The 17,479-nt window shown below is 36.2% G+C and overlaps 2 protein-coding genes across 4 annotated transcripts in view; one reads left to right on the top strand and one right to left on the bottom strand.

Moving 5' to 3' along the window:
- LOC123534926 (uncharacterized) overlaps window positions 1–7,301 on the top strand; it is a 46,370-nt gene extending 39,069 nt beyond the window's left edge. For both annotated transcript variants that reach the window (XM_053519822.1, XM_053519821.1), the window contains 4 exons: window positions 533–648; window positions 1,503–1,688; window positions 2,231–2,433; window positions 5,663–7,301. In XM_053519822.1, the coding sequence (XP_053375797.1) occupies window positions 533–648; window positions 1,503–1,688; window positions 2,231–2,433; window positions 5,663–5,819 (662 nt within the window). In that variant the 3' untranslated portion in view covers window positions 5,820–7,301. The remainder of the gene's footprint in view (window positions 1–532; window positions 649–1,502; window positions 1,689–2,230; window positions 2,434–5,662) is intronic.
- Window positions 7,302–8,299: 998 nt separating this feature from the next.
- LOC123534118 (uncharacterized) overlaps window positions 8,300–17,479 on the bottom strand; it is a 41,097-nt gene continuing 31,917 nt past the window's right edge. Inside the window, exons 16-19 of one of the 2 annotated variants that reach the window (XR_008366467.1) lie at window positions 16,478–16,620; window positions 15,413–15,590; window positions 11,858–14,088; window positions 8,300–11,812 (exon numbers count right to left, since the gene is read on the bottom strand). Coding sequence is in view for 1 of the 2 variants with exons in the window: in XM_053519823.1 (XP_053375798.1) it covers window positions 13,963–14,088; window positions 15,413–15,590; window positions 16,478–16,620 (447 nt within the window). In the remaining variant the exon portion in view is untranslated. Of the gene's footprint in view, window positions 14,089–15,412; window positions 15,591–16,477; window positions 16,621–17,479 lie in introns of both variants that reach the window. The other variant, XM_053519823.1, reaches the window with a different exon arrangement.

The following is a 17,479-nucleotide window of genomic DNA, read 5'->3' as shown; positions in this document are numbered from 1 at the left end:
TAAGAAATAATAAAAATGCACCAATACTTTATCAGTGAATAATATGTAGGCAGGATTTTGGATGCATAGTTGCTGAAATCAAATCTCGAGTTCATAGTAGTACTGATCAAATGGTCCTAGTGATGACATTGTGAACCAGTCAAAATATGTTTAATGCTCAGATTTATATACCAGTCTATGCTGGTTGTGTTTAAAATAGATTTTGGTGTGCCTCCCTCTGAACGAAGAGCGGACGCAGTGGTCCAGTGGTAATACTGTTTGACTACAAAACCAGGGGCCGTAAGGTCGAGCCCCCGTTTCTCCAACTAAAATTTACTAACATTGGGATAAGAGTCCTGTGTATGGATGCTTTACACCTGGCATGCTAAAGAACCAGGGAAGCTTCTGGAATTGGAGTGTCTTCTGTATCTTGCACTATCCTACTAACAGTACTTACAGTCTTCTGGAGGAGTCACCTATATGTGTTACCAGTGGCGACTATAAATAAGCTTACATACACACACTACCTCTGACCTTATTTGTTTACTATCAGGAATGATGGAGGTATTACAGGACTTGGTTCTGACCCTCCTTCAGGCCGGAGTAGATGACAAAAAACAAGCCAGCCGACAAAGCAGTAGGGGCAGCACACAAGGCAAAAACCGTAAGGTAATAATAAGCAATATCGTATTATTCAGCGTCAGTGGTCAGTAATTCTACTGTTCATACACTATAGAGCTAATTTTTAAAAAGTCTTACTCAATGTATATGGCTGTTTGTGGTATACATCATCAAGATGGATCAAGATGAAGTGAGTACATAATTATATAGATTGTCGAACATTTTCTGTCTACATTTTTTTTGTATTTTTTTCTGGAGATAGTTTTTTTTATTGAACTTGGAACTATAAATACATTAGAACATTGTGTACTTAACTCCTCCTACAGTTTCTGTCCAAATAAATGAAACTTAATGGATGTCATCAATATGAAGCAGACATGGGCATATTATTGGGACTTTCTTTTCTTACTTTTTTTTCTGGACTTGTTGTGGACTTTATTATGCTACCCAAAGGGGAATCATATAGTCGCTGCTCCATCTGTTTTGTCTGTCCCACAATTCCTGCCCAGAGTATTTTTCAGCAACCACTGGTTGGAATTTAAAGAAACTTCATAGAAAGCTTCACTATCAATAGGAGGGTGGTGTGCATATTTTTAATGTGGTTTGGTCAGATGTTTTTTCACTGAGTTTTTCCCCTTTGACTATTTAACATGGTATACTATAGTACCCTTTCTTGTCTGGAGTATTCCTTAGCAACCACTAGTGGAACTCATCAAAACTTCATAGGAAACTTCACACCCAACAGGAGATGTGCATATTGTCCCCATGTTCCAGTCTGATGATTTTTCACCGAGTTATTGCCGTTTAAGTATTTAACATAGTATACTATAAAACTTAAGTGTAGTATTCCTCAGCAACCTTTACTACTTGTAATGAAACTGGAATATGATTGTTTTCTACAGAACCCTGTGGAACAGCCAGCCCTGACTAAAATGGTAATGGCATTTTACCAGAAACTGATGTATGTATGTGAAGCTAGATTGACAATGGCTGCTAGATCCCTAACAGACTATATAGAGAGCAAACTGAAGTCAGCCCTGGAATTTGATCCTGGAACTGGACAACCTTACCTCGCTATTGAAGATCAGGTATCTATCTTTAAGTTAGATATATTTGTGTGCTTGATGAATGCTTTCAGGATTAATAACCATTATTGCAAAATCATTATTAAAGTTCCATAAGACTTTTATTTATGTTAAAAACAGAATAACGCAGTTGTCCAAATAGATGTTGTGCATGATTACATGGTTAGAATGGCACCTCTTTCAATATTACTCATGAACTTATACTGTTAGGGCCATAAAGGGAGGTAATCATAAAAGTTTCAATTTACTAACTACTGATATATTGCTATAAAATCTTTTATAAATAATTTTCCAAAAATTGTAAATAAACAAGTATAAATTTTGTTGTTTTTATTTTCATTTATTTATTTAAAAAATAATTGTTTAAAGGTTAGATGTGCAGGAATTGAACCACTAGGGGGCGAGTCCCATCTAAACAATTTCATGTCATAATTAATGTCACAATGGTCTGTTTATAATAGAATATATAATGCTTGATTTTCTGCCTGTGTTTAACTGATAAATAAATCAGGTCATGTTAGAATCTTCAGTAATATTTATTTCAGTCGATATTCCGTCTGGAGGAGATGAAGAGTATAATGAAGATATTTCAGGACACACTCAGTGGTGATATACAAAGCGTCTGTCAGCATGTCCAGATAAAATACCAGCCACAGAGATTACAAACACCAAAGATGCAGATAGGAGAGTCGTTCAAGAAGAAAACACCACGCACACCTAGAACCAGAGGTTCTGTGGGACAAACTAGGTATTGTTGTTGAGATTTTGATCAGCTGATTATGTTCAAGTTTGGGTTCACTTGCAAGCTTCTTATGGTGTAAGACCTTACATGTCCCACAAGGCATTTTTTCAGTCTTGGACAATTGCCAATCTTCCAACACTCGGCTGTTTAGTTTAGTGAGATGAAAATGTCTGTCTGATGGTAAGGTTTTAAACCCACAAGGTTGATTGGCAGGTGTTTATGAGCATTTTTGTAACTTATTCACAAATCTCAAAAGAACAAAAAGATAGACTTTGCTTTATGTGTCTGTCCTTGAACAACTGTCTGTCGACTGTGTGAATAAGCTGCTTTCTAATAATTTTTTGTAACATAATATCTCAGTATGAAGTGTGTCGGTATTCATCAACAATACAGTTTGAAATTTAGACTGATAATCAGGAATGCCAAATATTCAATTTGCCACAACTTTGTTTGTAAACTATAATTATATATAAATGGAGGAGCCCCCATGGCCTAATGGTTAATGTTGCAGACTTTCAAATCAATCGCTCTCTCAGGGGCGATGAATCCTTTATGAGAGGAAGCCATCCAGCTGACTTACGGAAAGTCAGTGGTTTTACCCAGGTGCCCGCCCCCCTCCCCTGATGAAATCATGCACAGACAGGCACCCAAGGTCTTCCTCCACCATCAAAGCTGCTAAGTTGCCATATGATCTATAATGATGTCAGTGTGAAATTAAACCAAACTAAAATTATATAGATGGACTTGCTGTATTATCTGCAGCTATAGAAGACTGATTCATGCATAGTCTAGTACAACATTTTAAAATCTTATTTAGTCTAATTGTGCCCCCCCTCACCCACCCAATATAGATTTTGTCTTGTCTGTGCGTCTGAAGTTCGTGACATGCCTAGCTCAAAAAGTATTTGATATAAATTGATGAAACTTTGCATGAGTCTTTATTGTGATATGAACTTGCGCACCTCCTATTTTTCGTCTGACTCCGCCCCCTATTTCCAGAGTTATGGCCTCTGAAATAGTAAAAAATGCACATTTTCACCTTGTGACACACCTAACTAAAAAAGTACTGTGAATTCATTTTTATTCGTGTAGGACGAATTTTTGCGTATTTCGCGCTAGGACCGATGCGCGAATTTAAGACCGCGCTATTATTATTTTTTTATTTTATTTCTTCATTTCTAAAATTGAAAATGTGCGAATTAAAGCCCGCGCGAAACAGTCCTTTTTTACGTTTGCGCGAAATTTCATGCCAGCGAATTTAAATGATTTCACAGTATTTGATATAGATTCATGAAACTTTGCATGAGTCTTAATCATGATATGAACTTTATATGCCCCTTATTCCGTGTGTCCGTCCGAAGTTCGTGACACGCCTAGCTCAAAAAGTATTTGATATAAATTGATGAAACCTTGCATGAGTCTTTATCATGATATGAACTTGTGCACCTTCTATTTTTCGTCTGGCTCTGCCCCCTAATTCTAGAGTTATGGCCCCTGAAATAGTCAAAAATGCACATTTTCACCTTGTGACATGCCTAGCGCAAAAAGTATTTGATATAGATTCATGAAACCTTGCACGAGTCTTAATCATGATATGAACTTGTGCACCTCCTATTTTTCATCTGGGTCCGCCCCCTATTTCTAGAGTTATGGCCCCTGAAATAGTCAAAAATGCACATTTTCACCTTGTGACACGCCTAGCTCAAAAAGTATTTGATATAAATTGATGAAACCTTGCACAAGTCTTAATCATGGTATGAACTTGCGCACCTCCTATTTTTTGTCTGGTTCAGCCCCCTATTTTTAGAGTTATGGCCCCAGAAATAGTCAAAAATGCACATTTTCACCTTCAAGCCTTGTGACATGCCTAGCTCAAAAAGTATTTGATATAGATTCATGAAACCTTGCATGAGTCTTAATCATGATATGAACTTGCGCACCTCTTATTTTTCATCTGGGTCCACCCCCTATTTCTTGAGTAATGGCCCCTGAAATAGTCAAAAATGCACATTTTCACCTTGTGACACGCCTAGCTCAAAAAGTATTTGATATAAATTGATGAAACCTTGCATGAATCTTTATCATGATATGAACTTGCGCATCTCCTATTTTTCATCTGGGTCCGCCCCTTATTTCCAGAGTTATGGCCCCTGAAATAGTCAAAAAATGCACATTTTCACCTAATTATGTGCCTCACTCAAAAAGTATTTAATGTAAATTCATGAAACCTTGCTCGAGTCATCATAATGTGACCTTGCACACTTGGCATTCTTCTTGAGAATTTTAGTTATTATTACAGAGTTATGGCCCTTGAAATAGCCAAAATAGTGAATTTTTTGTTTGTGATGCTCATAGCTCAAAAAGTATATGGTATAGAATAATGAATCCATTTCATAATTTTTTTTTGAGGCTATACCCCATTAAGACTGCAAACATTTGAATGATTTCCCCTTATTTGTGACAAATGTACCAGTGGGGGGCACACCCTGTGTCCTACAGACACATTCTAGTTTTTCATCTGGGTCTGCCCCCCTATTTCCAGAGTTATGGCCCCTGAAATAGTCAAAAATGCACATTTTCACCTAATTATGTGCCTAGCTCAAAAAGTATTTTATGTAAATTCATGAAACCTTGCTCGAGTCTTTTATCATGATGTGACCTTGCACACTTGGCATTTTTCTTGAGAATTTTAGCGCTTATTACACAGTTACGGCCCTTGAAATAGCCAAAATAGTGGATTTTTGTTTGTGATGCTCATAGCTCAAAAAGTATATGGCCTAGAATAATGAATCCTTTTCCTAAAATGTTTGTTGAGGCTATACCCCCTTAAGACTGCAAACATTTGAATTGTTGCCCCATATTTGTGACAAATGTAACAGTGGGGACACACCCTGTGTCCTACAGACACATTCTAGTTTTTAGACTATTTCCAGACTTGAAACATAGATGAATACATGCCCAGGATGCTCAACTATTTTTGGCTGCTGAACTTGATTGGTACCAGGTTGATGCAAGCATTGTGCACTTAGTTTACATCTTATGGCAAACATGTTGGTTTTTCAAATTTCAGTGGCCTAGATGCACGCCTGTAGAGGGAAGAGTGTAGTGATGACTGCCAAAACAGGGCTTAAAACTGTTCTTTTTCTTTATTCTTGGATGTCACTGTATATCATATGGTCAAAAGTTTTTAATTTATATGAAATTAATTTCAGTTTGTCAAAATTTATTTTTGTAGGGGTAGTAATGATCAGCCACTGGACCCGTACCTAACACAGCCAGATGTTTATCACCAAACCTCTAGACCCGCTAGTGTAGCCTCCAGTATTCTAGACAACCCTGACTATTATAGGAAAAAACCTGCAAACATGATGACCATTAGAGAGAATGTATAGCAATGACAAAGGCATTCCCTTGGCTTCGGTGTCTTGAACAATCCAAACTTCACCAGGTGAAGTAACATAAGAATTCTTCTGGTGTAACTACCATGCCCAGGAAATCCAACTTTCATAGGTGAAAACTCTCTTATATGATGGCCAGCAGAGGAATTGTGTTACCAGGATGTTACTTTTTTCATTTCTTGGAACAGCAAAAGAAATTATAGTAAATGTACTACAAGAGTGACCAGAAAAAAATCTTCCATCATGTTTGCTAGGCTCTTAAAAATGCTCTTCAGTGTTTTATGTTAGTGGATTATCAAGTGTATTTTGAAAGAATCTTGATTTTGTGAATTTAAGACCTAGTTTTGAAACTGTTCAGCTTGGCTGTTTACTTGAAAATTGAATTCAGAATGTTTAACTATCCCACTGCTAACAACAGACAGTAGTTTTATTGCCATTGAACAACTTTTGTCAGGATGTAGTAAAGAAACTGAAAAGTTTAAATGTGGTAGTGTAAAGATTTTAAGAGAATTAGGTAACTGTTGTGGATTTATTTACAAATGTATTACGTTATAGACATTTTGATCTCAATACTTTAATGCCACACTGTTAAGATTTTACTTTAACAACAGTTTTGTCAATCTTTAACCTGCTGGCGGCAAGTGATTTTGCCTTTGCGACCAGTGTAGACCAAGATCTGCCTGCACATCTGCTTGCTATTCAGTCAGTAAATCTTCAGTGATCACACCCCTTTGAATCAGAAGTGGTACTAGCCAAATTGAATGATGGACAAGTCCATTTTAGAAATTTAGCAGGCTAAAGGTTAAGAAATGACAGTCTATTTCCAGATGTATTTGCACTCCAGATGTGTCATTTACAGACATTTCTGAAAGATTATGGATATTAATCTAGTAGGCACATCATGTTTAAACTTCTACGGTGATAATCGCCAAATAGCCTGAAATCCTGAAAATTACTGTACAGTATTTTATTTTTTCTTGAGAATCTGGCAACTTATTCTTTAGGATGACCTATTTTCGAGCACAGCTAACTTTTGAGTACTGCTTTCCTCCTCGAGAAGAAAAAATGGTTAATTTTTTAAGAAGTTCGCAGATCTTGAAGTGACAAAATTATACTATACATCATTTGGTTTTAGCTTTTTACACAGTTAGGCAAGGCACATGTTCAGAATATGACTAAATTGTCAATAAAAAAATTGGTGTCCTGTGACAGAAATTTCACTTTTAGGAACAGAATACTTTGAAATACTCACCATATTTTATCACCAGACCTTGTCATGCTACAGAACTTGAGTTTAGCTTCCTTTCGGAATTTCAGGATATCGGTATCATTGTTGTTAATTTATCTCATTATTACTTATTGTTAATCTATCAGATAGATACTGTTATATTTTATTTATTAAATGCTTACACTTTTAAAAAAATGTTTGGATATTTGATTATATATTTTTTTAATAAAAGTGAAGTATAAATGCTAGATCTGTTTTCTATGGGTTAGTCCTCAGTTAGTGTGTTGCCAAGCTTAGTGACATTGTAGGTTCAAATTATGTGCGACAATCAACTGAAAACACGTTATTACAGGTCATCAAGTTCTCCATCTCCGATTCATGTTTAGAATTTTTCAGTTACCAGAAGGAAACAGGTTAGCTAGGAACACTGATTGGGTTTACTAGTTGTATGTAACTTATGTACTGCCGAAATACCAGAAATTCAGTCATTTGGAGTCTGTTTGGTCTGCTCAACAAGATGTAAACAACACTATAAACTTTGAGGTCAGGATTCTAAAGTTCTCTGAAGAGTTTAAGATCATAGTATGTCAGACATGTCCTCCACTTTTGAATTATTAGGAGTTGTCCCCTACTTCAAGGTAGGCAACAACTGACTGGACATTATTTTTAGCTTATTAGTTCTCCACCATCAGTTCATATGGACTGTTGTTTTTTTCGATGACAGAAATGCTGTTGAAATATTAAAGTGCAAAGCCCTCTGATATTTAAAATTATCAGCTGCTACCATTTTCTGTCACAATCACCAGTTTGAATATACAAAGATGAATAATTTACAGCAAAGTGAAAGAAATGTGTTTATTTTACTTTTTCAGTTGCAGCAAGACATGCTTTTGTAATTTTCTAGAAAATGATTTTTATTTCCTCCACTTTTTTTCTACAAGTAATGTGTTAGGGGGTCAACCCCTGAATGTTTTTTTAATTGGGCATGGAATGGAGGTCTCTGGTGTTTTGGTCTAAATTTTAAGGAACATGAGTGTACTTCCCTCATTTTAGGAGGGTCAGGGGGTTTGAAATAAAGGTATGCATTTGTGGCCTCTGGCTCATTTGAGTCAAAATTTTGAGAAAATATTATTCCTTTGCCAAAATAATTGGGTGCAACTTTGAGGAGTATAGGTCACTTCTGAGTCAACTGTGCAGGGGGAGGGGTAATTATTCTGGTTTTCCATGTAACATAAAATAACAAACAAAATTTATACAATGTATATATTTCTGTCAGAAAACATCATATAAAACAGAACAATAACACACTTTAAAAATTCTAGAATATAACACATGACAACACATGTAAACAATGACATACTTCATAATTTTTGTATATGACAGGCTGTAACAGCAGTTGTAACATCAATTCATTAATCAAATTTTGTTCTGACGTTCACTGAATTTTTGTTTTGTCGGGTTTAATGTCAGACCAACACAATTACAGTTCATTTGGGGACTTTCCAGCTTTGATGGTGGAGGAAGATTTTCAGTGCCCCTCTGGTAGAACTACCGGCAGCTTTTGGTTCAGCAGTTCTAATATTGTGATGCGGAGACATCGATTTAATGCGACAATGAACAGTATTTAAGTTTTTATAATAGTAACCTTTTTTTCATTGGATTTCTAGAAGATTCTTGCAGATAAAAAAGTGCCCAAGTTCTGAAAGACATTTTTTTCATTTTTTTGTGTTATCATATTTATGAATTGTGGAAGGAAGGGCTTTATATAGTAGATGACTTTCAATTTTAGACAACTGTTTAGGTGTTATTTTGTTGGGTTTAATGTCGCACCAACACAATTACAGATCATATGGCGGCTTTCCAGCTTTGATGGTGGAGGAAGACACCAGGTGCCCCTCCATGCATTATTTCACCACAGGCAGGTAGAACCAGCGACCTTCCGTTGGATGGCTTCCTCACATAAAGAATTCAACACCCCGAGTGAAGCTTGAACCTACATCGATGAGGGGCCAGTGATTCAAAGACAGCGAACTTAACTACTCGGCCACAGAAGCCCCTTACAACTGTTTAAAAACAGCTGGATTATCTCACAATGCACCACTTTAACCATACTGCTAATAATGTGTCCAATACATTTCCTTTATTTCTTGTGGTGGTCTCATTTCTCAGGAGTTTGAGGTTGTGCCAATCCACAATATAAAATCAAATTGATTAGAAAGAATGCCCATTTACTTTACATAACAAACAAAAGATTATCAGCAACTAATGCAAATAATCATTTTTGCCAGAACAACAAAATTTTATGCCAAATTGTTTTATCTGTTTTGCAGTAAATGTGTTATCATTCACTGAAATACAACAAACTTCAAACAAATCTTAATCACAGATTCAACAAATTTTAAGAGTGAAATGAATTAAAATAAGCAAAAGTTTTCTATTTATAATCTAACGACATTGATCAATATAAAACGGCTATTTTACCTCGTAACTATCTTTCCTGAGCACTATCGGACAATTAAAAGGTATCAAATTAAAGGTATGTTTTGTTAGAGTTGTGTCTTACCTTTTGGAGATTGTTATTTTTTACATCAAACTTTGTATAAATTAAGCCAGTGAGATTTTTTCACCATATATATTAATCAGCAACTTAATCAATTTAGTTCTCTGGTTAAATCTTTTTGTGGCAACAACATTTTACAAAGATTATCCGCTTTTAGTAACATTTAACAATGATCATTTTTGGGTGAAATTCAAAGATTAACATAAATATACAAAAATATCTAAAACAAATCAAATCATGTTGATATGATTAAAAACAATGGGAGTAAAAATATTTATAAACCGGGTTATATAAAACACACAATTTAACAATAAGCCATAAAGGAAACACTCTAACATGCAATATGTCCTAGAGTTCATGTTTAATGCATTGCAAAATTAGAAAGTCTCGTCACAGGTCTACTTTCTTCAAGATGACATGTATATGCATATGTACATGTTTAAAATTTTTCAGATTTTTATTTACTGTCTAATCTGTGTAAGTGGTCACCTGTATTCAGCAGTCACCTGCCTAAAGCAGTCAGTCATGGACTTTTTATTCTAAGCTGAACTTGTCTTAGGCAACCACCTGCCTAAAACAGTCCGACTGGGTTACTCCCTTAGCTGGCTTGAATGTAAACCATAACCAAACAGATAATAAGATTAATAAGAACGATTTTGATACTAATTAGTAAACTGCACAATTAGTGTCATAATTATGCAAAAATCAGCTTCAGAAAATACAGAAATATCCACTTCACTTCGATCTCTTGGAACAAAATGATTAATTGCACAACCAAAGCTTCTTAATTTGAAGTTTTATACTGGTATCAAAACATACAGCTTACATAAGTATACATCCCTTTTCTTGTTCATACTCTTGTGTATATGCCTTAACCCTTACCCTGCTCAATTTCTATGATGAACTTGTCCATCTTTTAATTTGGACAGTACCATTAACTGTTAAAATGGGTGCTTACCAAAAAGATAGACTGAATGGCGAACAGTGCAGATCATGATCAGACCGCATGGATGTGAAGGCTGATCAGGATCTACACTGGTCGCAAAGGCGTAAAAAATGGTGTCCAGCATGGTAAGGGTTAATAACAAATACCATATATTAATAAACTAATGACCCTTACTGCTAAACTTTTCCTGTACACAATGTGTCAACTGACCTATTTTGTTAGATTAACTAAATAAAACTACTAAGGGCATCATCCAGACTGAAATCTACAAGTCTTTGTTTGTTTGTTTGTTTTGTTGGCTTTAATGTCACATTGACTAAATTATTAGTCATATGTTGACTTTCAAGTTTGATGGTGGAGGAAGACCCTGGGTGCCCCTCCATTCCTCATTTCATTACGAGTGGGAACCTGGGTAGAACCACCAACCTTCCGCAAGCCAGCTGGATGGCTTCCTCACATGAAGAATTCAAAGCCCCAAGTGAGGCTTGAACCCACATCGATGAGGGGCAAGTGATTTAAAGTCAGCGACCTTAACCACTCGGCCATGGAGGCCCCGCTACAAGTCTTTAACAGTGTTATATCATAAAGCTGTATTCAATGAGCATTTACGTAATATATTAAGCTGAACATGTTTGTTCTACAGTAAAATGATTTTTGAAAAATGTCTTACTGTAAAAGTAATTTCATCAATATCATGTAAGCAGTCTAGATTTCGGATTCAATTAAGATATGCAACAACAGAAGGATTTTGCCCTTAGCTAAACTAGCATGCTACACATTACATATGAGCCGTGTCATGAGAAAACCAACATAGTGGCTTTGCGACCAGCATGGATCCAGACCAGCCTGCGCATCTGCACAGTCTGGTCAGGATCCATGCTGTTTGCTAACGGTTTCTCCAAAATTCCAATAGGATTTAAAATCGAATAGCATGGATCCTGACCAGACTGCGCGGATGCACAGGCTGGTCTGGATCCATGTTGGTCGCAAACGCACTATGTTGGTTTTCTCATGGCGTGGCTCATATATGAATTTTCTGTGACCAGTGCTAACTATAGCACTTGTACATGTATATAACTTTCCTGGTTGTGCTGTTTAACGACTGCAAAATTGCACTTAAGAAAGATGTATAAATCACAAAACTTAAGAAACTGTTCTCAAAACTTGTATGTTCATTACCTGTACAATAATTATCTGATGCTCATTACCTCTATGTTCATAGCCTGTACACCAATTACCTGTATGCTCATTACCTCTATGTTCATAGCCTGTACACCAATTACCTGTATGCTCATTACCTCTGTGTCCATTACCTGTACATTCATTACCAGAATGTTCATTACCTGTATGTTCATTACATATACATTCATCACTTGTATGTTCATTGTCTATATGTTCATTACATAATTATACATTCATCACTTGTATGTTCATTGCCTGTATGTTCATTTCTATAATAAGCAAACAGGTCTTCATTCGAAATTTAAACTTCAGAAAGGGACATCAAAAATATACTAATAATACTGTTTGTGAAGAAGTCCTTTGGCATCTTCGTTTTCCCAACAAGCACATACTTTTATAATTACACTACTACAAAATGTAAAACAAAAGATGCAAATTAAGTACATTCTACAATGACGGCAATTATTATCTGTGATTTATCACAGAATTAAAGAACAATATTACTTTAACTGCAGACAACTAATAAGATTTACATGTAAAATAACAAGACACTTACCATTGTAATCAACATTAAAAACAATTTAAAAATATGAAGTACAAAACTGAGTATATTATTTACTACATGTAAGTAGTTAAAAAAAATATCACTTGATTCTATTAATATGATACATTTTGTAATCATTTCAAACCAAGGTCTTTGGTTAATTGTCTTGTATCTAAAATAATTATCGTACAGTTTAAATGTAGATAAATGGACTTATAGCAAAATGTATAGCCTATATACCAAGAGAATTGGTTTTATATTTATGAGGACAAAAGTATCTTTTGAAGAAGATTTGAACCACACCATGAGAAAACCAACATAGTGGCTTTGCAACCGGCATGGATCCATGCTGTTCGCTTTCAACGCCTATTGCAGTTAGAGTAACTGTTAGCGAACAGCATGGATCCTGACCAGACTGCGTGGATGTGCAGGCTGGTCTGGAACCATGCTGGTCGCAAAGCCACTATGTTGGTTTTCTCATGGTGCGGCTCATTTCATAATTTTATTTACAAAATCTAAAACTTCAACCATCAAAATACATGTAAGTATGTTATAACAATAATGAACATTTCAATGTAATTAACTGTTTTAAATGGAAGCATTTATTGCCTAGTATGCTACAACACGTATTACTATGAAAGAAGAGAAAAATCGCTAACTACAATGATTACATTACAATGACCATGCACTTGTTCAGCTGTTCCTAATTCTGATTATGTCCAGACTTACTTTTTGGTTATATCAAAAACTCGGAAACTTTTTTGTCCCGACTCAAAGCAATGCACAAGGCTGAGAATATTTATTTCCTGGTGAAAATGTTAATTTCACAGTGCTCAATCATATCCCAGAGCAAAAGTGTTGATTTCTTGGTGCTAAATTATATTCCTATGTGAAAATGTTGATTTCCTATTGTTAAATCATACTCCAAACTGAAACCATTGGTTCACTAGGCTCAAAATCATCTTCCTGGCTGGTCATGTCAATTTTCTGGACAAATTATATCCCTGGCTGGAAAATCATATCCCTGGCTGGAAATGTTAATTTCAAAGTTAACATGTTGTCTTAGATTGAAATGATGCCAACTGCTAAAAATGGTGCCTAAGGCTGGAAATGGTGATATCCTGACCCTGACTGAGGTGATATAAATGAGGGAGAAATGGTGTCCTAGTTTTAATACATTATGCTGAATTCTTAAGATGTGACCAAAAATATATTAATGCATGAAGAATGATGTGACATGCTGAAAATGCTGATTTCCCAGACAAAAATCCTGTCACCAGTTGGGAGTATAGATTTCCATGTCTAAAATGATGCCGAAGGCTGAAAAGATATTTATGTTTATCAAGCCCTTAAATGTTGATTTCCCACACTCAAATGATATCAAAGTATGAATATGCTGATTCCCTAAGCTAAAATGATATCCCAGGCTGAGAGTGTTGATTTCCCATGCTAAAATGATATCCCTGATTTTTCAGGCTAAAATGATATTCCAGGCTGAAAGTGTTGATCTCCCAGGCTGAAACTGTTGATTTTCATGGCTAAATGATATTCCAGGCTGAAAGGGTTTTATTTGCCTTGCTAGTTATACCTCAGCATGAAAATGTTAATTTTCACAGACTGGCCATGTTATTTGTTCCAGATAGTTACGTAAACCTAACTGACGAGACATCAGTTTTCTCAGGTAGTGTCAATTCTGATCATACGTAACTTGTAGTTGTCAGCGAGAACACACGCAGCCTCGTTGCTGCCACCGCAGTAATGGGAAGATGAGAATACTGTCAGTAACTTGCCCTGCTGTTGTACCTGGTCGAATATAAACAGTTCAATTTTATGTAGACAAGTATGGTACTAAACAGTTCAATTTATATGTAGACAAGCATGGTACTAAACAGTTCAATTTATATGTAGACAAGTATGGTACTAAATGGTTCAATTTATATGTAGACAAGTATGGTACTAAACAGTTCAAATTATATGTAGACAAGCATGGTACTAAACAGTTCAATTTATATGTAGACAAGCATGGTACTAAACAGTTCAATTTATATGTAGACAAGCATGGTACTAAACAGTTCAATTTATATGTAGACAAGCATGGTACTAAACAGTTCAATTTATATGTAGACAAGCATGGTACTAAACAGTTCAATTTATATGTAGACAAGCATGGTACTAAGTAAACAATCTCTTAACACACTGTGAAATTATTTATATTCATGAGGATTAATTTTCATTGCTTTCGTTGTTGCATCAATCCAAGAAATTTAATTCCAACAAACACATAAAATTTCTGTTCTTTCTGTCTTCCAATGTTGCAATCCACAAATTCAAGCCCCCTCAAAAATTTGGTTAAAACCATGGAATTTTATGCTGGAAGATGCCAATAATATGCATAGTAAGACTTGGCAATGATCACTCCTGTAAGGTTTCGTGGAAATCCACTCTATTATATAAGAGAAGTAGAAAAAAACATCATAAAATTTTATGAATCAAGAGCCATAACTTTTCTGAAAAACAGTGAACCAGAACATCCCCAGGCATGGCAATGATCAGTTATATGAAGTTTAGTGTAATTCCTCCAAGTAATATGGTCTGGTGGGGATCTGCCCAAACATTGCAGTAAAGTGGCCAAAACGTCATAAAATTGGATAAATCAAGGGCCATAACTCCCTTGAAAATCATCAAACTGGAAAATGCTGATAAAATGAACAACTAAGCTTGGAAATGGTCGCTCTTGTTAAGTTTGGTGCAAATCCATCCAATGAGTCGAAGAAGATACACAGACAAACTTTGTGATGGACTGATGGACAGACACACTGCGAACAGACAGACAACATTAAATCAGTATGTCTCCCACACTACATGTGGAAGACCTAAAAACATGAGGAGAATTTTTCATAACACAGGAAGACAATGGAAGTCCTTACAAATATAAGGAATCTGCCCATAGTATAGGAATCAACAGGAATACAGAAGCTGATTAGCAGTGAATTTTCTTCAAGAAAAAATAACCTAGAACTTGTTACTCCTATTCAAGAGACAGGAACTGTTATTAAATGCATTTTCAAACAAGGCAGTGCCACAAAGTTTGAGAGTAATAATTGTAGAAAGTCTCTACAAGACATACCTGGAAGCCAGCTTCCTGCACCTCGTGAGCCCTAATAACATGCGTGAGACCATTTCTGTCCAGGAAGCCAAATAAAGCATCACAGCTAAAAAAATGTGCCGTCCCTCGCCGAGTGTTTGCAATAAAACCTTTATTATCCTTCAGTTCCTGTATGGTCTCTGGGGTTAATACATCTAAACTGAAAACACAAAATATACACGACTAGCTAAAAACCTGAAAAAAAAAATAGCTGAATAGACCAATGACTAAATGTTGACATGAATCAACCCTCACTGCCATTTTGTGCAGCCAAGCAGAGCTTTGCTTAAAATTTATGAACAAAACTCATTGTGTTTGGGTAGTTCAGCCTGTGGCTATGCCACTTGTGAAAATGTTGCACCTGGTGTTCACAAGTCAAAAATATTTCAATCTTACACTGAATAAAAAAAAAAATCCTCTATATAGTCTACCAAACATATATCTATAGTTTTGCAACTTTCTTTTTCTGTTTACATGTGATCTCTTAATTCTCGTTTTTTGTTGGGTTTAGAGTTGCACCGATACAAAGTAGGTCATATGACAACTTTGTAATCTACTGATGATGAAAGAACAACAACAGATGCCCATCCTGGCATTATTTCATCACAGACAAGCACCTGGCCGCCCATAAGCCAGCCGGATGACTTCATTATTTGAGCCGCGCCGAGAAAACCAACATAGTGGCTTTGCGACCAGCATGGATCCAGACATGACCTAGTCAGGATCCATGCTGTTCGCTAATGGTTTCTATAATTGCAATAGGCTTTGAAAGCGAACAGCATGGATCCTGACCAGACTGCGTGGATGCGCAGGCTGGTCTGGATTCGTGCAGGTCGCAAAGCCACTATGTTGGTATTCTCATGGCGCAGCTCATTAATAGAATTCTACACCCCAAGCAAGGTTACAAACCTACATGGTGGTGGGATAGGTGATTCCAAGTCAGTGACCAGTACAACTCAGCCACAGAGACCCCCCCACATCCCAACCACAAACCTGTTCCCTTCACCCCTTCCCATGATCCTTCGAGGCATGTTTGCAGTAGATTACCTGACAGGATCACTCCACATGATGTCCCAGGCCAGTGTACTCTCTTCTTCTGGGTTTTTCAATGGATTTGGCACTTTGTTAATGGCATCAATAAAACCTCCATCTAACTCTGGCTGTGGTATACCTCCATGTACACAGAATATCTGAGGAAGGTAATGGAAAAACATACTGCCATACTTTAATTATAAAGCCATGACAAACATAACACACTCTATTACACAATGACAAAAGCAAGCAAATAATTCAATTTGCAATATACTGTATTGAAATTCTAGAACTACATCCCAACTGTCCTACCAACTTTACTAACTAATGGAAACAACATCCTACCATAAAACTGTTTTTTTTTTATTTTATCTTTTTTTCCCCCAAAGGGTGTTTAACATGAGAGTCAACATATGTAAACAGAGAGATTCTTCTGCTTACACTCTTGTTAACACACCTTTTATACAAATATGCATTCTGTGGCAAGGTGTAAATGTAATATGCCGTGAAACAGATAATTAAACAAGAGTGTCAGATTGTCACAACATATGCCCGTCATCGAACTTGGCCTAAGGGCATAATCCAAGAATGCCTGAGGCGATTTGGGTGGTTATCATACCTGGTCAAGATATTATGGCCTATTACATTGTCAGCAAGTTTGGTGAAGATTGGATGAAAACTGTTGGATTTAAAAGAATGGACAAGGCTAAACTCTAGTTTTTCGAGTAATTCAAGGGCCATAATCCAAAAGTGCCTAGGGTGTTTTGGCTGGTTATCGAACTTGGCGGAGATATTATGCCCACAAACATTGTCAGCAAGTTTGGTGAAATTCAGATGAAAACTGTTGGACTTGAGAGTGGACAAGGCTAAATTCACGTTTTTTCAAGTAATTCAAGGGCCATAATCCAAGTGTGCCTGGGACTATTTAGCTGATTATCGAACCTGGCGGAGATATTATGCAAACAAACATTGTCAGCAAGTTTAATGAAAATCCAATGAAAACTGTTCGACTTAGAG

The sequence above is a fragment of the Mercenaria mercenaria genome, chromosome 12, assembly GCF_021730395.1.
Source record: "Mercenaria mercenaria strain notata chromosome 12, MADL_Memer_1, whole genome shotgun sequence".
In the NCBI taxonomy this organism is placed as follows: domain Eukaryota; kingdom Metazoa; phylum Mollusca; class Bivalvia; order Venerida; family Veneridae; genus Mercenaria; species Mercenaria mercenaria.
The sequence above is the reverse complement of the archived record's forward strand: the minus strand, read 5'-3'. Positions and strand labels throughout refer to the sequence as shown.